General features: G+C 31.7%; 1 protein-coding gene across 1 annotated transcript in view; it reads right to left on the minus strand.

Annotated features, from left to right (window-relative positions):
- The window catches only part of LOC126770662 (uncharacterized), a 51,773-nt gene extending 28,247 nt beyond the window's left edge, over positions 1 to 23,526 (minus strand). Inside the window, exon 1 of the mRNA XM_050490171.1 lies at positions 23,341 to 23,526. Coding sequence (XP_050346128.1) covers positions 23,341 to 23,357 — 17 coding nt within the window. The 5' untranslated portion in view covers positions 23,358 to 23,526. The remainder of the gene's footprint in view (positions 1 to 23,340) is intronic.
- Between the last annotated feature and the right edge of the window lie 393 nt (positions 23,527 to 23,919).

A 23,919-nucleotide genomic window follows, 5' to 3' on the forward strand; every position in this document is an offset into this window, starting at 1 on the left:
GAATAGGAAGGCGGACGAGCATATGGGCCACCTGATGGTAAGTGGTCACCAACGCTCTTAGACATTAGCATTGTAAGAAATGTCAACCATCGCTTACATATCCAATGCGCCACCAACCTTGGGAACTAAGATTTTATGTCCCATAAGATTACAACTTCGCGGACATTAAAAACGCCATTTTCTCGCGAATCCATAGTGAATATCATAGATTATTCAAGGTCTCGCCAAAGCAACCAATGATAAAGCGTCAATTCATGTCAAATTTGTTTATTTGTCTATACTCCTTTGGTGGTTGGAATAGGCTATACTTATTAATTATGACAGAGGTATCCGTAATAGAGGTTCTGTGTGTGGGTCTACTCACACGTAGCCTTGTGGCGTTCTGTCAATACTAAATAATCAAATATATTAAGATGAAACCATAGACAATTTACTACTTCTTAATACAGTAACAGCCCGTTAATGTGTGGGACATTAACTGGGTGCTGGGCTAAAGCCTCCTATCCCTTTTGAGGAGAAGGTTTGGAGCTTACCACCACGCTGCTCCAATGCGGGTTGGTAGAATACACATGTGGCATAATTTCAATAAAATTAGACACAAGCAGGTTTCCTCACGATGTTTTCCTTCACCGTAAAGCACGAGATGAATTATAAACCCAAATTAAGCACATGAAAATACAGTGGTGCTTGCCCGGGTTTGAGCCCACGATCATCGGTTAAGATTCACGCGTTCTAACCACTAGGCCAACTCGGCTTCATAATTTGACATATTCCTAACAAGCGGATAATTGTAAGTTCGCTTATAATCTAGCCAGACTGTATTTTAAAAATTATGAATATTTATTTTAATGTAACGTGCCATTTATAGTTAAATTATAAACATGTTTTTTAATGTTTTTTATAGTAAATTAAATGCTCCGTTCACAATTTGTCAACAGTTTAAAATATGGCTAGATTTATTACAAACTAACGGTCTTTACAATTTTACGGTGACATACGTCTGGGATGCGTTGCAATGCCCCTTTTTAATGTTTTTGTAAGTAATTATACGATTGGACACGCGCGTTGCCTATCGTTATTTGATGTTACTGGCAGATACCTTAGCGATGTGCGCTGTGTGCGCACAACACATTAAACTTTTAACTATCGATTGAATAGCTTAGGAATACACGGGACGAACGAGGATATTAATTATATTGATATATTAATATACTAGTTTCCGTCCGAGCGTGTGGCAGCTGTTAGGTAGCATACGTGTAAGTCAGGGTATAAGCTCTATATCAAATTTTATTTAAATCCATTCCGCGATTTTTGCATGATTGTATAACAAACATCCAAACATACAAACTAACACATAATAGTAGGCTTTGATTGATACATAAATAATTATAAAAAAAATATTTAAAAAAACTCGTTTAAAAAATTTATTATAATTCTATAATCAATATTTTTTTGTCTTGGTTTAGTAATTATTGTGAAAATAAGCATTAGAATACAACGGTACAAACATCGAATTTTGAACTGATCATAAGGAATTAATTTGCACTTAATATTCTAAGTCTAATCTAATAGATCAATCATTGACATCATTGTTCGATTTAAATTGTCATCGATTTTTTATTGCGTTTATTAATTATATTTTTAAAACACGATTGAATCTCAAATAAATCATAAGGTTGATTGACATTTCAACGGACAACTCAAACAGCTCAACCTACAAACCAAAATGATATCGTGTGTACGGATTAGAAGCTTTTAGGGGTCAAGCTGCCCCGCACGTTCGTGGCTGGTCCACTTATAATACTAAACTATACTTAAAGGACATCTGTTAGTGATTATATTAGACGACTGTCTATAAAGGAGTTTAATGTTTTCAGAATTTACGTATGTATGTATGTAAAGGAGTTTCTTTATTCTACCATAACTTTTAAAGGCCCGAACATATTTGAAAGGTTGGATATCTATAGAATCCACATCATGCCGAGTCGCACTGGCTATAAATTCATTCATTAAAAAAAGTAAAAAATGTATATTTACTTTTTCTATAATTTCTTGATCATAAGGAAGAAAATCAAAACATATATATAATATTTATAGCCAAGGTGTTTTGAAAGAGAAATGCAACTGCGAGTCAAGAGGCACGAGGCGAAGCGAAGTCGTGGACTGTTCATATTTGAGCCATATCTGCCTCATCCCTATACCGCCTCTAATCCGTAATCGCATTTACACATTCATTTTTATTTTAAATAATAAATCAGATTATTATCGTTAGATATTATTATATCATATTGAATTGTTATTGTTTATTATTCAATATACACTTTTATTTACGAACAATGAAATAATAACTATAATGTACACACGTAACGGAGCGAATTTAGAGAAATGAATATTGTCTATTCATAAACGGCCAATAAAGCTTTATCTCATCTGTTATAATTTTCTGACATACATATTTAATCCAAGAGTGTATTACTTTGTTCTATCTTAGTCATTGTCGTTGATTACAAGTAAGAACATAACAGTTAGCACTATTTGTTTACAAGATGTATTTCACGGCTCATTTATTCGTTTCACGGCATTTCGCAGAACTAATCGCCAAGTATCATGTAGTTGGAGAATATCTAAAATAGATTGGTTCTTTATTTAAAAAACCTTTTTATAGATTATCATAAAATCGTTTTATTTTTTTAATTATTTTATTTGTTATAAATAATTTAAAAAAAAAAAACAAACTCGTTATATGATATGTTCAAGTAATTTATTTTATTTTATTTATTTATTTTGAACAAATTATACATATCTTAAACAATATATACGATAGTAACTACATTAGTATAATACTGTGTCGTCGCTACTAACGCCCTACAATTCGACAGCACATTTGTTTATTATTTGTTCATTACAAACATAACAATCAAATATCATTTAATTTAACAAAATATAATATATACATATATACATCTAAATATATATACTATAAGGAAGGGGTGGAGCAGGAAGGAAAAATAGGTTAGGCTAATGTTATATTGATCGTTTTAGTAATGATTCAGTCTCATCATAGCCCAAATTGAGAAGCCAGTTGGTCATTTGAATTTTACACTGGTAAGTCGTAAGTGAGAAAATATTGTTATTCTTATTTATTCTATTGTATAAAATTGAGCTTAAGTAATTGTATTGGTGACTTGCTATCGCTGATTTAAATGGAATGGTCCGGCAAACCCTATCACTTACGTGTTGATTTTGTAATAATAATTTATACTAATATTATAAATGCGAAAGTACCTCTATGTGTTACACTTTCACGGCTAAACCAGTAAACCGATTTTGTTGTAATTTTATATGAATCAAGCTTGAACCCGGAGGTAGGACATCGATTTTTTAACTTCATCATATCAGCTATCTCAATATAACACGCGGGCGAAGCCGCGGCCATAAACTTGTAAGTTATATGGTACTTAATAGTATCTATATAGTTTTATTTCGCACAATTAACTAGTCTACAAGAATATAGAAGAAAACCGAAAGGAAAGAACCTGTTCCGGTTCGATAAGTATACGATCGTTACATTGTAGACTACAACCCGAGCTTGGGATGACTTTATTATTATTACTTGTATCATGGCTACGAGACGAGATGGCCCACTTGATAGAACACACGGTGCTTAACTGAAGGCTGATGGCTTAAAATCCCGACAAGCATGCGTTTGTTGGATGAAATTCACATCAATTCACACAATCATATTTGCTAATAGTGTTGTTTCTATTTACAAACATTAAATCGCAGTGTGTTGACCTGGAATGAGCGCCAATCTTTCATCGTTAGAAGAGATTACTGTATCGTTACGCGCCAAACTTTAGTTATTTTTTTTTTAAATCAACACACAAAAATGGTTAAATGAAGGTAAACGTAATTTACGATAATCATCATAAAAAAAATTAAGCTTACATATAATACGGAAACATTCTTATTAATTTTACAAAAAACAAATTCATGAAGAAATACTGCAATTAAATATTTTATTTATTATGTAAGTATCTATAGTATGTAAATGTATATATTTATAATGTTTATGTATATTATATTATTATATAATTATATATTTATGTAATATTTATTTATGTATCGTATATATACATATATATATTGTATGTATTTTTTTTTATGTATTAAATAATTTGTACACCCCTACCATCCTATCTCTCTCCTCTACCAAAGGTTGCCTGGAAGAGATCGCTGTTTTAGCGATAAGGCCGCCTATTGTACATTTTTCTTTTCTTTGTTTTTGTTTTACTCCTATTATTTTTGTCTATATTGGTGTGCAATAAAGAGTATATAAACAAAATAATAAATAAATAAATAAATAAACAAATAAAAATGAGATTGAATTGTCCTAAAGTTAGTTTCTCGAAGACATTTGCGAATCTAGAACACTACCCGTAAAAATAACAAAAATCAACAATTTCCGCAATAACATATTTATGCAATAAATAACCACGCAATATGTGTATTATCAATCCGCAGGTCAATCTATCGTTTTTAAAACCTACACCAGCGCAGTACCGCTCCTGACATGCTACTAACTGGCCAACTAAGACCGTGCGGACTTTACTTTGCTTTTAGGTATTGCTAATAAAATAATAAAACATATCGCACACAGCCATAACTTTACAATTTAAAAAAAAACTTCGTGCTAAGATCAAATTAAGGCAAAATGTCGGAGACCGGAAGTCGATAAGGCAGTGAGAACATCTGCTTTCAATACGAGTACAGTGGCCAGCAATTAGTCACACGATTCCTCTGAATCAGACGGTACAAAGCTGACTTCACATTCTTTTATAAGAAACGGTACAGTTCGAAACTCATACATATATTGTTTAATATAATGTACATATTTTTGGTATTTCGAAATAAAGCCCCTCTGGCTTTATTACGAAATACCAAAAATATGTACAGCAATTTTATTCATGTGAGTATTAAAGTAACGATATTATGTCACGTTCGTGTGTAATAAACTTAATTGCGTAATTTTTTTTGAAAATCAAAAATAATATTTAAAAAAAGGAGCTAATAAAAATTCCACTACTGAGCCAGAACTTGATACTGTTTAAGAGTTTTGAGCTTATGACGATGATTTCCTGCGTTTTGTTGGGTATTTAATACGTATTTATACATATAACTATTTATATTATATAAAATTCAAAGTTAAGATGATGTGTTCTGTATAGACCTTCTGAGTTACTAACAAGCATGTATATATTTAACAGTCTGGCTTGTAATACTGTTATAAATTATTATATAAATAAAAAGTGCACTTTGCAATACGAAAAAAAAATATATACGAAACATATAATGTATGCGTCAGTCTTGACAGATTTCCGAACGGATTACGAGTAACGTTTGTTAACAGACGAGCTATTATGGTCCTCACTCACTACTGACTGCGTGGGTGCGTTTATTTTTTATGAGTTTCATCGATTTTCCACATTCACGGTAACAACTTATTTATTTAAAAGAGAGGTCAAAGGCCTTTCCGATGTCGTTGCAAACGATTTCTGTCTCGTGATTCCTTTGAATAGAAGTTAAGTTTTCGTATGAATTCAGTATCACTATTAACTACTAGATATTTCTTTTAAGATTTACGAGTACAACTTCTCTTGTGAACGAGTTTTTTCGCTCAATAGTTCGTTCAGTTATTGTTATTGTATTTGCTTAGATCGTTGTGTATTTTCTAAAATGTGTTACATTTTTACTTTGCACAACTTATTTGGATACAAAATATCATTTTATACAATTTATAAATGAATAACTAAGACACGAATAGTCTCTTATTATCTTAAAATATCTCAGATCTGTTGACATAAGTTACTTATGGCGTCGGTGGCTTTTACGAGAAATATGTACGCGATAGACACCAGGATATATATACATAGGCATGCGACAAGACCGGATCCCTCCGAGTAAGAATCATCAACTTACCTTTACCGCCTAGCAATTATATTTCATATTATTATATATTAGTTTATAGTGAAGAAATGATAATTCAGAAGCCAATAAGGCCTCAGGTGCCGCAAGGTCGTTGACCTGCTTAATGTATGCTTAATGTTCTAAAAAGTGCACATATCACTTCTCGTCCATCGCCAAAAATACACTTAATATTACATTCGCCATCTTCTTATAGTCAAGCATCGAGTTGTGATTTTTCTTTTTTTTTTGAGAATCATAGTATTGATTTTATTTTTTATTAATATCTCTATTTACTCTTTAAATTAGCGTTACCTTGTATTTAAATCTAGTATTTAATAGGAAATGGAGGCGACAATTTCCCATGGGGTCAGGATCGAACCTGTAACCTTCACATCGATCGGTAACCATAAACATGAGGCGATGACGCTTCAAATGATTAGAAATCCTATATATAACATACCTACATTAAAAATAGTGTGTAATATATTATGCTAATTGTTAAATAAACGGTAAAAAAAACCTAACCACAGGATATTAAACATTTTCCATAGAAATACCCAGTATTATGATTTATTTGTAAGAAAACTGATCAACGACGTTCATTAGCGTTCCAACTAGAAAGACCACAGTCCACGGTTGTTTATTACGGAGAATCATTACGTATTAGTTCATGAGAAGTGAGCCTTTGGAATAATCGTGAAGTTTGTATTCAGGCCGACAAGTCATTTACATTTAACTCTATTCTTAAAATAAATTTATTGACACATGTAAATTTATTATCTGTTATTTCAAAACAGTATTTGTCTTTTGCCTATTTAAATACATATGCAATTTTAAAAAGTTCCGATTTTCTCTCCGTCCGTTGAAGACAATTTGGCGAAGCAATTAAGAAGTTATCATAATAAATTTAACAAGGAGCAAATTATAATCTGTGAATACTAAAAAATCATATACTTTATAACTTGTAATCAAAGCTCGTAAAATGAAGATTTAATCATATCGAATGTTTTAAATAAATTTCTACCTTTAAACTTTAAAAAGATATCAGTATTATCGAATTATAACGTGTATTTAAAAAAAACTTTTTTTTCATAATCCACATCATGGTTTTTATTTATTTAATATTGTTTGCTATATTTTTATGAAGGAAATTATTTAATAGCTCAAAAGCTCATTTGTGACTGATAGTATTACGAATGGCTTCATACAGTGTAAAACCAATAAGTAAAATTTGTCAAGCCTTGTACAGTGTCAGAGTTGACACGAGCGTTTGCCCATATACATCGATAGTCGATACCTGTCCAATAAATATCGTGACCTACATCGTGAGACAAATAGTATGTCATCGATAACGGTCGTGGAGATGAATCACTAGTTGTTAGCAAGAACCCTGACATTGAATTGCTTATAAAACAACTTGTTTGTTTATAATAGGCATTGCCTATTTTTTGCTGGAATATTTATCTTATTTTAAAAATGTCGTGTCATGAAAATTAAAACACCATGAATTTTCATTACGAGTCAGACGTGTTTTTACTGGCGGCAGTTGCTATGTAAATATTTTTAATTTCACATTGAATATGTATGAATTTGTGTGTGTGAGCACTTGTTAACTGTTTCTCTGTTAAATCATTTTCTTTTTGCACCAGGTAGATTAGGTATCAACGTACTTTCATGCAATACTAAGGTTGACTGATAGAGACTTTCAGCATCGTCATGATGATGATGAGCCGAGATGGCCCAGTGGTAAGAACGCGTTAATCTTAACCGATGATCGTGGGTTCAAGCCCGGGCAGGCACCACTGAATTTTCATGTGCTTAATTTGTGTTTATAATTCATCTCGTGCTTGACGGTGAAGAAAAACATCGTGAGGAAATCTGCATGTGTTGAATTTCACTGAAATTCTGCCACGTGTATTCTATCAGCAGCAGCAGCATTTTAAAAGAAAATCCAAACCTTCTCCTCAAAAAGGGAGAGGAGGCCTTATCCCAGTCGTGGGACATTCACAGGCTGTTACTGATACAACCCAATAACGTTTTATCCGACCGACCTGGGTTTAAACCCAGGACCTCGGGGTTAGCGGCCTTATTTCTAGCCACTAGACCAACGAAACAGTTATTTAGCATCTTACCGAACCGGTAAATAGCACATCAAAGTATTGATAATTGGCGGTAGTATACCGAATTAAGTACATGGTACCTACTCGGGCGGCTGTTGTAAAAACCCTACTATATGCAAATAAAACGATTCGTATAATAATAGAAACTCGGTTTTACAAAAAATATCGATAAGTTTAACCTGGTGCGATGATGTATGTACTCTTTTAAATAACTTGAGTTACAGGACCACCAGTAGGACCAGTAGTCGAGTGGCCCAGTGGTAAGAACGCGTGAATCTTAACCGATGAACGTGGGTTCAAACCCGGGCAAGCACCTCTAAATTTTCATGTGTTTAATTTCTGTTTATAATTCATCTCGTGCTTTTCGGTGAAGGAAAACATCGTGAGGAAACCTGCATGTGTCTAATTTCATCGAAATTCTGCCACATGTGTATTCCACCAACCCGCATTGGAGCAGCGTGGTGGAATAAGCTCCAAACCTTCTCCTCAAAAAGGGAGAGGAGGCCTTAGCTCAGCAGTGGGACATTTATAGGCTGTTACTTTACTTTACTTTTACTTTTACTTTACAGGACCACCACACCGAATGACGTAAGTATTAGGTCAACGTAAAAGGACGTGTGCAGCGGCTGTAGCAAATAACGACACTCGCAATTGAACAGTTAACACGAGAGGTAATCCAGCCATCGAGAGCCAATCGGCTATCTCTTGGTCGCCACAGGTTAAATAGCAACGACATTACTTGTGATGTCTTGACAACTGACAAGATAATTCGCACAAATAACTTTATTCGTTGCCATTGAGCAAAAAATTAAATAGAACCTCGTTTCCTGACGTTTTGAAGTGTAAATATAATGTTAGTTTATATTATCTAGTGTGTCTGACGCGAAGATTTACTTCTGTCATGTATACTGCGCGCTTATCGTTTCACAAACGCACAATCACGGCACAGTGACCGTGCCATGTAAAGTAGTATAGTATGAACTATTATGACAACTTTGTCAGTGTTACCCGTCCTTATCAACTTCAATCAAGGATTCAAATGTCTAATTAGTCATGTGTTGATTTATACAGACTATTTCACATGCACACGAGCGCAACACCGAACGAGCGCCGGAAATGCTATTCAACCGATAAGTGCCTTTTCAGATGCGCATGGTCACGGCGACAATACTGAGACCTCTGCCACCGTCAAACGTGAAACCGCGCGTAAGCAGTGTACATGTGAAAGAGCACAGCACGGAGATGAACCGCTTAAAGAGCAACCGTATGCATGTAAAAAGGCACTAAGTATCCATACCAATATTAGAATTATTTATTACACTCTGTATATTATTGAGTAGGTTCACACAAAGACAAAGGGGAAGGATGTAAGCTTATTGAATTTAACCCATCGAAGTCACATGTTTGCGAGTTTAAAAAGCTCTCTTTAATATAGCGTGGAAATTCTTAATTTCCACTAATTATGTATTGAAAATAAAATAATTTATCATACTCAGACTAAACAGTAAAATTCATTGCAGTGATTTTAGCTTACATAGGCTTACTATCTTTTCAGAGAAATACGCAAAAGCTTGTATGATAATGTATTGTATATTCTTTAAGATTGTATACATGTGTTAATGCCTCATAGTAGTACAACTCCGATACTGTAATACCGCACAATAAAGATTAACGATAAATTAACCGAAGCTCTCGCAGAATAGTTGCGACTCAATACAAAGAAGATAACCTTTGGTTTGTAACGAACATAAACAATGATTACATATATAATGTATGTAATAGCTGTATAATTTATAGAATCCCTTTAACCGAGCATTGCTTCCATTATTTATTAAGGACAAATGAGCTATTCCTTACAAGAACAAATATTTTTTTATAAAATTATATAATAATAATAATAAAATCCTGGTACATTTTTCACACACGGCCTTAATCTGATCCCAAATTAAGCTTGTATAGAGCTTGTACTATGGAAACCAGACAACTGATATACATGTAGTATACTATTTTTCTTTTTGTAAATACATACTTATATAGATAATTACACCCAGACTCAGACAGACAGACAGACAAACAGACATGTTCATGCACACAAATATCTGCCCTGGATGGAAATCAAAACCACAACCTTCGGCGTGAAAGGCAAGCATCCACCAACCTATGCTTTGTTACTTAGCAATTTAATATATTTATTCAACTTGATTATATTACAATTTAGTGTTCAATCGTTTGAGTAAACGGACCTCCACATACTAACAGGTAAAAGTATAATTGTAAAAAATATATCACAGCTTTATATCTGGTGTATAAAACTCCACAAATATAATATATCTCAAAAAATATCTTCTTAAACTAATACATAAATAAATGATTATAAAAATTACTGATAAAACAGTTTACGAAAACGTTATGTTCGTGAAAGTATAAAAATGATCAGATATAATCTTAAAAACCTTTCAACATTCTCTTTCCATAAATCCATAATCTTTTTAAATGATGGTCACCCTTTCATAGATTATGTCGCGATCAATTGATCACGTCTAAGTGGATTAAAAGGTGGAACGAAATAATCACGCATTTTATGCTTTATATTTAAAAAAATATAAATGTACAGATACAAAATCGAACACTATACCTACACGTTCTAAAATACGTATTTCTTAATAATCAAATATGTAGACTAGAATTAATCAAATGAATATAACTTAATTACGGAATTTTCATGCTTATTAAAGAGCTTATTAAAAAACAAAGCTGACAGTTATGTGACGTTACAATTAGTAGCTAATTAAAGCTGGCAATACTATTATGATATGTCAAAAAGATTAGGGTCGAAGATCATTAACATTTGTAAATAATGCGTCGGTTAATACATTACAGTTATCGATGTAACATTATCAAAGGATTGATGGATTTGGTTTTATCGAATACGTAGAGTTAGCTCGCCTTATCTCTGCTTACATGACACTTGCTGAGTATAATTATGAATCTATTATTTTTTCCGTTATAGAATCTTTATCAGAGAGGTCTGGATTAGTTTTTTTTTTTAATATAACCTATACAAGCTATTTTTTTTCCTTATAAGAACACGTTTTCTGTGACTATTGTGCTCCATTAGCTCGGCATTTGTTTTCAAAACAGAAAACTTATAAATTTTGTCTAAATAAATCCTTTCGTACATATTATTATAAAAATAGGGTAGATGAATATTAGTCTATGATATCGAGGAACTCACTAAAAATTACTTATTACATTAACACTTTAAATTTCCTTATTTTTAGACGCACTGGTTTTGTAAATATGAAATAAAATCAATCGAATTTTCTACTGAAAAAATCTACAAATTGGTTTTGTTCTTAAGGCCTTATTATACAATATATAAAATAGCTAGTTTGTAACGAGCTTTGCCTAGAAGTGTTGTTGCATGGGAGGACGTTGAGCAAATAAATTAAGCCTCTAAGGAGTGGCTTGATAAAGAATTAATTGCTCTCGTGCTGACGAAGTAATCTAGATGTGTTGGCTGAAGATACGGTAAATTAATATGTTTCAGATAATTAAAGTAGAAGCTCCTCTTTTGAAAAACGGTTATATATTTATAGTCCTTTGAAATATTTACACGATTTACTTCAACATGATAACATTTACCAGTATTCGCTCAGTGGTCGAATTATGAAAATAATCCGTATTGAAAATATGAGGAAAACATATATGAATTTGCATTTTTTAAATATATTTTTTTATTTTCTTATTTCCAATTTTTTATTGATACCAAGTAAAAAATTAAATTCTCCGTCAATCAGAGGTGAAAACGGTAGGAAGCCGTGTTGTATCTGTTTATATATAGATTTAGGTAATTTCAAAGAGATTTATATGTAATAATAGAAAATATACACTGTATTCAGACCCAGCCGTCTGCCCAAGCGAGTATCGGCAATACTATCTATGTCAAACATAATTTGGTTTGCTTTTTTTTTAATCTAAGCAGAGCTCTTCTTTATCCTTTGTTCCTTAGCGGTATCAGATGTTGAACGTAGAAATCATCCACCTTAGCTTAGATAGAGCTTCTGATTTATCTTTCTTTAAAATAAAACGATATTTAAATATTATTTAAAAATAAAAAGTACACGGAATTTATTGAGCGAATTATTTATTTATTTGTAGGACACATACAATTATTTGTTATTTGTATTAGATTTAGTGATATATAATACATTATTGAGTTGCATATATCAGTGAACCGGAGTCACCGACATAGCTTGCAAAATTAGCAGGCTGAAGTGGCAGTGGGCTGGTCACGTATGTCGTAGGACCGATGGCCATTGGAGCAGACGAGTCCTAGAGTGGAGACCGCGAATCGGCAAGCGCAGCGTAGGGCGCCCTCCAGCCAGGTGGACCGACGACCTTAAGAAGGTGGCGGGCACCAACTGGATGCGGAAGGCGGACGACAGGGAGCTTTGGCGCACCTTGGGAGAGGCCTATGTTCAGCAGTGGACAACGATTGGCTGTTGATTGATTGATTGATTGATATATCAGTTAAGTTTCCACTTAAAAGTCATCATATAAAATCAGCATTGTTAATAAAACTGGTAATTTGACATAGAAAGATAGATGCCGATAGTGCCGATACTCGCCACGCTTGACTTGCAAGTCATGGAGCTTCGGCGCATCTTTGGATTAGCCAATGTCCAGCAGTGGGTTTCGATTGGCTGAATAATGATCATGAACGGATTTAGTTATCATACCTAAGAACTTGATAGAAACAGATGTACCGCAGAGTAAGAATAAAGTAATATTAATAATAAAGCAAAATTATAGACATAACTATTGTTTTAACTGATTCTTGTTTGTTATGACTCTCACTAGAATAAAGTCCTGGAAGTAACGGTTCCTCTTCACTTTCACCGTGACCATGAGAAAAGTTATTTAAAAAACAGTCAAAAAAACTGTTAAAGATCACGGGAATAAAATACTAAATAATATTAAAATACCTCATACTCCTTTGGTTTACAATATAATTTAATGGATGGATAATATATATTTCTCATATCACGCAAGTTCAATGACTCGTCATGTCGTAAAGTATCAGGAAAACGCATTGAAACATAATAGGAAAACTGTTCATAAACGGTAAACTTCAACTTCGAATATTTGACAAAGACACGGCCCCACAAACACATACACACACGCACACACACACCTAACTGTTCTGTGACCGTTTACTACATGAGTACAATTCTAACATAGAAATCCCCTTAAAGCCACCGAGGTGTTAGTGCTTTTAGTGATTTTAGTAAACCGCAGATAGTTTCAATGGGAATTATTCTTGAAATTCTATCTAAAAATTGATTTAGCCACAATTTATGACTCAACAATTCTTGTTTTGATCACATTTAACGGAATACAGATAATACTGTTAAGTTTTTGAATTTTTGAAGCTAGTCACTTGTACAGCATTATTATATAATTTAGTGCGTTATATGTGTAAGATTTATCATATAACTCTATTTCGATAAATATAACGCTGAGTATAGTAGAGTCCACAATACAAAATTGTCAATTATTCTAATGTGAACATGCGTTGGTGACATGTTTCTTAAACGAAATTGTCAACAAAATGTAAGCAAATATCGAGATTTGCGTTTCCGTTTGAGTCGGTACATATCAAAGGAACACGAATGCACGTATTGCCTTTTCGTTGGAATAGATAAAGAATAAACGGTAGAAATTTATTGAAGAGTCGCAAACACAATTGAAAATTTTAGAAGAAAATCACCGTATGTCGAAAAATTTAACATCTTTGAAATTAAAATAATATAACATGTTTTTACGTTCTTGTTATTATTTTAGTATTTATTAATATATTTACTTTCTTAATACTTATAATAAGTATAACTTGAATTAAATAAATTACTAATAATTAAATTATCTTATACTATAAGTAACATTGTAGATCTAATAAATGAAGTTACTGTTAAAAATAACTAAGTTTAAAAGATACTGGAGCTAAAATAAAAAAATATATCATATAAGACGACCCGTCACAGCTTATAGTTATAGGGAAAGTTGTATGAAAATCATTATGCGTAAATTCCTACGATACCGTATCACACTTGTCCAGTCTTGAAACAATGTCACCATAGCAACATTTCTGAATGCAGCTTTATTTTCATTTGTTAATTTTATAAATATCTAATTAATGTAAAAAAATATGATGCAAAATCAATATGAAAACTTTTATTAACTTCGAATAAATAAAAGTAGAATATTATGAAGGATTTTTGAGAAGCGAACGATTTAAATAAGTGGTTTTTTTTCAACACAGTACTGTTAGCACATCTGTACACTGAAACCAATTTCAGTTTCTTTAATTTGCTGTATACAAAGCAAAAACGCAATTCTTTGTACTCGTATATTCATTCCGATTGAGTGAATTTTATTTTATTTAAACTAATGTTATGTTAACGGTAAAGCTTTAAATTTCGAAGAAACTTCAAATAGAGATGCGAATAACGTTTATAATTTAGTTTTATATATCCGTTTTATTATTACCACTAATTTTTAAAATATACTTTTGTATAATGCGTATAATCTTTATCTCATCGTGAAATGATTAATTGTACAAACGATCATTAGATTAACAACGTTGTTTTAAATTAATTTTTATATCATATATCTTAGAGCCGCGATGGCAGAGTGGATAGAATATGTGGATCTGAATAGAAGTCACGAATTAAAATCCAGTCAAGCAGAAGAACGTGTCCTTATTAAGGCTTCCTTCTTGTTTCGGATGCATTTGAGTAGCGTGGTCAAATAAACGTCAAACGGTCCTCTTAAGAGTAGAGGAGGTAGCCAGCAAGACATTTATGAGTATTTTTATATTAAATACCTATTTAAAGTATATAAACTTTATAAAATAAATACATTAACGCCATAAAGCTATTAAAGATGATTGAAACATAGCACAAAAAGTCATCGCGTCTGTATAGTCATTAATGTTTCTGTTAGCACATGACACACGTCCCGGACATCACGCGATTCAATCCCGGGATTCCGCGAACGACGGCCCACACGCAACTTTATATACAACTCGGTTCAACAGTTAAATATATTAAAGACACCGACAAATATAATTGCGGACCATATCCTCGACAATCATTTTCCTTTTTTAGAGACTAAAAACATTTTTACTAGTAATATCCCTCATCTTAAGCTTTCAAATCTTAAAGAGATCTGGAGGCAGTGATACTATTATTACTTATTTTCGGCAACCATTACATAGATGATAAAAATACGCGACGTTAGAATTCGTTGGTCTTCATTAGGGTTGAATAATAATTTAATTGCATTCTAATTTATACATATATTTATACAATTTGATAGTCGGAAACGTATAACTACTGATTTTTTTTTTGAGTTTTCTTTATTCACTCTCAACTCTGAGTCTGACCATCGTCACTTCAATTTAATAGAATCTTGTAAAAATATTTTTTAATAGTGCTCTTTTGTACGTACTTGATTAAAGTATATTTTAATTTTGAATTATAGTAAAGGCTTGTGCAAGCTAATCTTCATTATTTATTCTACCATCAAAAAGCAATCTTTAGTGTCGGTGAATTGCGAGTCAGGAGTAATTACGGGCACAAGAGACATAATATGTTAGGTCTCATGGTTGGCGATGCATGGTGAAAATGTAACAAACCTTATATGACAATTTTACCGTCGGTAGCAAGGTTGCTTCTATATCATCATATTATAAATTTTAAAACACTAATATTGTTAGCATGCCATGATATTAATAACAAATATTTAGTCTTCGACGTCCGGTGGTGTGGAAGAACCGTACATTTTTATTGATTCGAATAATATATAACCTGTTGTAATTAAAGCAATCTAAATGGTTTATATGATGTTTACGAATGTTTCTAAGATATATAAATGTCTTCTTCATATGCAGTGGGGCGTGTAAATTTTTGGATTAGAGGTTATTGAACCAATATGACGTCACATACAAACTTGATGATTAGTTCTGATGAAACATTAAACATATTTTTATGGTTCTGGCTATTACCCCAATAAAAATATCTTGCCATTTTTTCTTTCTTTAATATACTTTGAAACTGTTACGTTGCTAAGTAATTAATTTCTCAATTATTTTCATAGATAGAAATTTACGTGTTATGTGGGCACGTGTAGTTTAAGAATTCTAGTAAAGGTAAAGGGCAGCTTAGATTTACTTTCATACGACAAAAAAAAAACACTTTGTTTACTGGTGGTAGGACTTTGTGCAAGCTCGTCCAGACGAAGGTAGGTACCACTCATTTATTAGATATTCTACGGCAAAACAGCAGTACTTGGTATTGTTGTGTTCCTAAATAAGGGACATAACATCTTAGTTCCCAAGGTTGGTAGCGCATTGGCGATGTAAACGATCGTTAACATTTCTTACAATGCCAATGTCTATGGGCGTTGGTAACTACTTATTATCATATATGCTCGTATGCCTACTATATATATGCCTATACTACAAAAAAAAACATGCAATTAAAGCCAATTCATTCGTTAATATAGAAAAATATATATGTAATTGTTAAAAACGTATTTATGACGATTATAACTATATTATATATATTGTTTTATATACTCTTATATATAGTTGACTATGTTATATGTATTATATTCCGTTGGAATATAATGATAGCTACTGTATTTCTTCCCGGTTTAATTTCATTTATTATATATAAATAGTTATAAGAAATATCATTTATATATCGTTAACGAGAATTTAACAATCTAGAAATAAAAGATAATTATCTGCAGCCATATCTATTATTCAGGAGCGTTAACTTAATGCCTGCAATTGTACGCTGTACCCGCACTTGGCTTACACCCAGGACGAGTCATAAAATATTACTGCCTACTGGCTGTATAATTGGGCAAAAATCTTAGATCGGCCAATTTTAATAAGTATCATGTATCTTCTGGGGTAAAAAAAAAATCTCTATAACGATATATCCATTTAACTCCCTTAGAGAATATATGTACCTATAGAAATATGTACATTTGAAAGATTTTAAACTATACCATTTAATTAAATTAAATTTTAATAATATTAAATAAAATTATGAATTAAAGCATATTACTTCAGACAAGATTATATAGATGATAAAAAGCGTGGAGAAAGTATTTGTTTATTTTCTGGCAGGATAATTTTTAATTAATGAAAAAGAGTAACTACCAAATTTCTTGCCAATTCTTTTTGCGGAATTATCAACATTCGGAACAAGTACTGCACATTCAATATAATGTTGTCAATTGACGATACAAAATAGGCTCCTGCTTGCAGAAAGTATAATTTAATTTAGATTATACTTTTTTGCTTATATCAAAAAGTAATAAAAATGGTAGTGAAGAAGTTTTTTTTTTCGATATAAATTTTAATTTAAGCGCTAATATAATCGAAATTAAATTAATCGAAAAATCGAGTACATATATTTGTTAATTTAATAGCGGTACTCATTAATTATATAAATTTTTAACATAGCCTACATATAACTTATGCATTTACTATTTGATCTGAATATTTTTACACTGGCAATACTAATATATCCAGACACATCATAGCCCAAATCAAAACACAGGCTTTTAGACCTATCCCACTTGATAATTGCATTGAAAACTAAAATCTAACTAATAAATCAAAACGTTTCGTTTAATCTATTAAATATATATATATATATATATATATATATATATATATATATATATATATATATATATATATAAATCGACATAGATGTATTTTTTCTAGTTATAAATATGAAGCGAAAATTTGTATTTTTATCACAATCAAACAATTTAATATCGTAAATGGTTATTTTAATGACGATGTAGAAATAGCATTTTTAATGGGTGTAGCGAAAATAAATACACAAAAACCGTAACGACGCAATTTTAACAATCCATGCATATTATGCTGTACAGACAAATAAAAAAGGCAAAATAAATAGAGCTGGTAACTGTGAACACAGGGCCAACTTTGAATACTTCGTATTTATACTTTATAGAATAATAATTCCACGCCTTTTATCCTCTATAAGTCTATAGTATATAATTTTGCTATCATATAAAATTCTCTGCCTTAATGTTTTTTTAATATAAGCTGTTAACTTAATAAGTGCCTTCAAACATATCCACGCGTACATGCGTAACCTATATACGCAAATACATAAAGAGATATAATAATAGAACATTTTAAATTTTAAATCCAAATCTATAGTTGATTTTTAATTGCTTAGTTTTTGTGATTCACATTATTATTTGTTTATTTATTTAAGTATTAAGTAATTAAACATAAATAATGTAAATCTAATCTGGCTCACGTAAAGTCTATGGTACAATGTAAGTCTATTGTGTAAAATGAAATCATTCTATTTATAAAAAACAAATAAAACAAAAGTAAAATAAATGTACGAACACAAATATAGATCCATATATGTGTTCCTCAAATTGTCAGTAATGGTCGTATTTGACCGATTGCGCCAACTTATTTATATTTCAAAAACATCATTATGTTTATATTATGATATAATCGTTATTTCATAAGTGTTTAAAATATTGGACAGTTCGGTGGGGTCGACCGGTTAAATTTGAAGACTTAAGAAGCTCAGCTCCTTCTTTGAACTAGTAATTGCGTAAAGTCGTTTCCGAGTGCGCATTTAATGCATTAAAAAAATATCTTCTTCAAGTTAATCTTAGTAGTTCAACGGCTTTCCTGTCACGTAGTCATGTCAAAACACAGGTTCGATTTTAATACTTCAGACTATTGTCGTGACCTACCGCACGCTACACACTTTGTTTGGAAGTGAAATAAATTACCAGTATTAAACTATTACTACACCGTATGTACTTCTGTGGTACGTGTCATGAGAAGACTACTATTGGTCCATTAGTGGTCACGAAAATCGGTCATTCACAAAATAGAACAGAGGAACAGCGATTTCTCTATGGACATCTATTGGTGGTAGAGCTTTTTGCAGGCTCGTCTGAGTAGGTACCACAAACTTATCAGATGTTCTACCGCAAAACAGCAGTACTTGGTATTGTTGTGTTCCGGTTTGAAGAGTGAGTCAGTGTAATTACAGGCACAAGGCACAAGACATCTTAGTTACCAAGGCGATCACGTGTCTTTTATTATAGAATAGGAAGGCGGACAAGCAAGTGGGCCACCTGATAGTAAGTGGTCACCAACGGCCATAGACATTGGCAATGTAAGAAATGTTAACCATCGCTTACATCATCAATTCGCCACCAACCTTGGGATCTAAGATGTTATGCCTGTAATTACTCTGGCTCACTTACCCTTCAAACCGGTGTTGTCGTGTACAACACCAAGTACTGCTGTTTTGCGGTAGAATATCTGATGAGTGGGTGATACCTACCCAGACAACCTTGCACAAAACCCTACCACCAGTAAACTTACATCGCCAATGCGCCATCAACCTTGGGAACTAAGATGTTATGTCCCTTGTGCCTGTAATTACTTTGGCTCACTAACCCTTTAAAAGTGAAACACAACAATACTATAAATATTGCTCTTTAGCGGTAGAATATCGGACGAGCGGGTGGTACCCAGACGGGCTTGCATAAACTCTCGTATAACAAGTTCCTTTCTAACAAAAAAATATCAATTAGTCAAACTGTCGGTATAATTTTAACACCAAAGCTTACCCTTATCTTGTGTCGTAATCCAATCCACAGCAAGCAAATTGCCGTCATCTAACCCATACAGAGTTCATTACGATATTACACTTCAATTCCGAGCTAATACAATTTAATATTACGTTAAAACGAAATTTAATACGCTGAAAGGGTTCGAACAGATAACAATCTTGTTTCGACTTCATAAATCATACGTTTCAAGCGAAAACATTCCCTATTATATTGTTTTAAATAATAAAATACGATCATGGGATTTTTCTAATATTATTAATGTCTGGGAAAGGTTTTTAAATTACACTACAGGCAGACTGCAGTCGTTATTTATTCATTATTTCATCATACGATATTGCACTTAATATTGATATGAACAAATTTAACGTATATTGTACATTTTCAGAAGATATTTAAGACGAGTGGTGAACCTCTTTATAGACATTTTAATTCAATGTTTTAACGCTTTAAGGTTTACGTTGTGTGTTTTGAAGATTTGTTAAGGTCAAAAGTCAATGTCAAAAATTTTACTCTATATAGAATCGTTACACTTACTTATCGACTGTCAAAAAATCTACCACCGGTTCCGAAAGAAACACCTCAAACCTGAAATCAGAAGAAGTGGCGAAAAAAACTGAGCGGGATTTTTTTTTTCAACAATGTAAATTACATTACATATAATTATTTTATTTTTTAACTTATTCTGTAATGTAGCAAGATTTAAATAGATTTTTAACTGCTTATATATTTATTGAAACGGAAGATATAATATATTATGACTGAATAGTAAAATAAATATTTAATTGTTTTTAAACTCTTTTATGGTAAAAACCTTCACGCACTTCACATCAAGTGTAAGCAATTGAACAAAATTTCATTTCATTCAATTTCAATTAATTGATGAATGGTATATTATTGCACAGATATACCAAGAAACACATATTTTTATATATGTATATAAATTACAAGAGAAAAAGTATTTAAAATGTTTATTACCTAATGCAGTGAAATAACTTAAACATGATAAGATTGCGAACAGCCAACTGTTTATTAGAACAACATAAATAGCACGTAATTGCCCTACAAAAAACTGCCCTTCTAACTACGACGTTACAAGACGGTAATCATTAGAAACATGTAACATTAATAATTCAATTCTCAAGCAGAACTCGACTTCAGAACTTCATAGTTTGAAGTTGTTCATCCGTGTAGCGATACAAAGTTGTTTTCCTAATAAAGCCAATGAAACTCAAACGGATCGAGTTACGCGAGTAGAACTCGCTGTTACTATGACTTCATTGAATTTCCGAGATATTCATATACATCTTTTGAAGTTTCAACTAATTCGAACTTGTAAGAGCATAAAATAAAAAATAAAACTTTAGGTAAAAATTTAATCATTGACATTTTAAACAAAGATCGCGATTTCAAATCCAGTCAAGTATAGTAATGAAATTCATTCACATATATACATCAACCCACATTTGAGAGAGATGAAATATCCCTTAGAGAGGAGACCTCTACACGAAATTTACATCCTGTAACTTTTTTTTTATTAATCTATTTATTATCTCGAATTGTAGCATATTACCTGTATAAAACAGTTAGACTTTTGATGAAACGATGAATGTTCTTTTTTTAAATAAATGTTTATGGATGAAGATGTCATTAAACAAGGATGTTATAATTTATCCGCCAGGAAGTTGTTGAAATTAAATCCAAACTAGTCATGTTGTTATTTAGTTTTAATTACTTTTAAAAGTAATCTATTTGCTACAGAAATGTCAAAAGCTGCTCCATTAAATTTTAAAAAGTGCAATTAATTTTAACTCTTTCAAATAATTTACGAAATATATTATCTGTTGCAAAGAAGATAGTTACTAGTTCAATAGTTTCATAGGGGAGCGTTGCGAGTTCATAGTGTAATGTTTAGCAACGCCGCCTCGGGCTATTGTCACTACCTCTTGTCACAGTACAAGCTAGAAATATTACAAGCATAGTTGGAAAGAAATTGTTAGCTTTACATAACTTCAGTGCCTATTAAAAACATTATTAAATATTTGTACTGTACTGTATTTTAAATAAACTAGCAAACAAACATTGCAAGTTAAATAAAAGCTTGAAAAACAAATAAGTTTTATATATATTAAATAATGTACATATTAATTTATCAGCCAGTTACAAATATTATAATTTGTACTTTCATGGATAATTTACACAAGCAGAATCCAAACAAAGCTTTTTAGTATACGTATAAGAAAGATAAGTCTCTTAAATTTACTTGAATACGAGAATAGATTAACCAAATCGATTACAAAAGCCGTGGTTTTACTTTACTTCTAAATGATTTACCTAATAATAAACACTTATCAATATTATACTCTATATTACCGTATTACGCTTGTTAATAAATCAACTTGACGTGTAATTACAAGCCGTTCCCTTCACACCTTGAGTCAAATCAATTTTGTCTCCTACAAAAATTATAATTACAATATTTGATTCAAATGTGCCGTCTCTTTTATTATTTTTACATTTTAATGAGTGACATAAAAATTTTAGTTATAGTTTTTAACCAAGTTCAAACAAGAAGGTTCTGGGTTGGTATTTATATGTTTTTTTTTAATAAATAAATAAATTAGAATTTGGGACATTTGTTAAAAATGTATTTATGCAGTAGAATCTTGCAAATTTATTCACTCCTAAATTTTTTAATAAAATTTTTATATTCCACTCACTATGACAAAAAATAAACATAATTGACAGTGCAATCATTTCAATTACGTTCTTATATTTTTTAATTTTATGTTTTTAATTATCTGTAAAGTTTAAAACGTTGTACATAGACCGATTCACTTGATGTTTTAAATAACAATAAAATCTTTATTGAAAGAGATTTTTATTACTTTTAATGAAATTTAATTTAATTATAGTTTAGTATAAAACCTAAGAGCACCAAATATTTAAGCATTAATGTTATGTTGATTAAAATCTATAAGTATTTACGCACTTACCATGTATGCCAAATATATTATGTTACTAAGATATGTGGTAAGAGGAAACTTAATTTTACTACAAGAACAGTTTCTATATTCACGTTTTTGGCAATAAATAATTCAAATAACAAATATTATTATAATAAATATTATAAATTGTTTGAATAATTTATTGATACTTGATATTTTAATCAAGTTAATGTAGATATCAATGATTATTTTTTATATTCAAAAGAGTTATTAGTTATTATGTTAAACATACAGCTGTTTTATTTAAAAAAAAATTTTTGAGTTACGTTTTTTTTAATAATAATAATAATGTATAGACTTTTTATTATTCCCACACTCTGAACTTTATTATGGGAAGTTAGCTTCGCGAGGCTATTGTTTTGGTGTGGCTGACCACATTAAGTGCCGAACACAATTTTATTATTTAGGTCATATGTCAAATTTAAAAAAAATATAACGGAAGTCATAGTCATAGTCATTCGATTTTTTATTATTTGCAAATTGTATATAATAAAGTAATTAAACTGTGAGAAACTAACCTTATAAAGTTCTGCATCGTTGATTGTCCGACGACCTGGCAGCAAAAATCTTATAATAAAGAAAAAATACACTCGTATAAAAATTCAAATTTGAATTACGAATCCACACCGCTCAATCGCGTTAACCGTTCGCGTGCGTTCTACGCGAAAGCTGCGGTATTTCTGATACTCGCCGGCTCGCGCGGCTGCTCTTGAACTTGTGACTTAAGTCTTGACAGGTTGCATTGGCCTGCACACCGTTGCATTTTCGACAGAACGGAACATTATCTGCCTAATGTCACGCAGCCTCCCCTCTGTCGCCTGAAAGTCAAAAACGTGCGGGGGACAAGGTAGGTCTTCTGATATTTGGCTATATACGGGGAAAGCGTATAGCATGTCACGTACGGAATCGTTTGAAATCACAGTAGCATATTTTAGCTAGGTCTTAGCTTTTATTTTCGAAGCAATTAAATGAATTGCGCTCATTAGTGCGTTAGACCGGACTAGCTGGTCTAGTGACTACATAGTCATTTGGGGTTGTTTTATTTGAACGTGTCCGAAGCTTTAACGTTCCTTTCCTCATGGCTTGCTTAATTGAAA

Source organism: Nymphalis io, chromosome 9 (genome assembly GCF_905147045.1).
Source record: "Nymphalis io chromosome 9, ilAglIoxx1.1, whole genome shotgun sequence".
Lineage (NCBI taxonomy): Eukaryota > Metazoa > Arthropoda > Insecta > Lepidoptera > Nymphalidae > Nymphalis > Nymphalis io.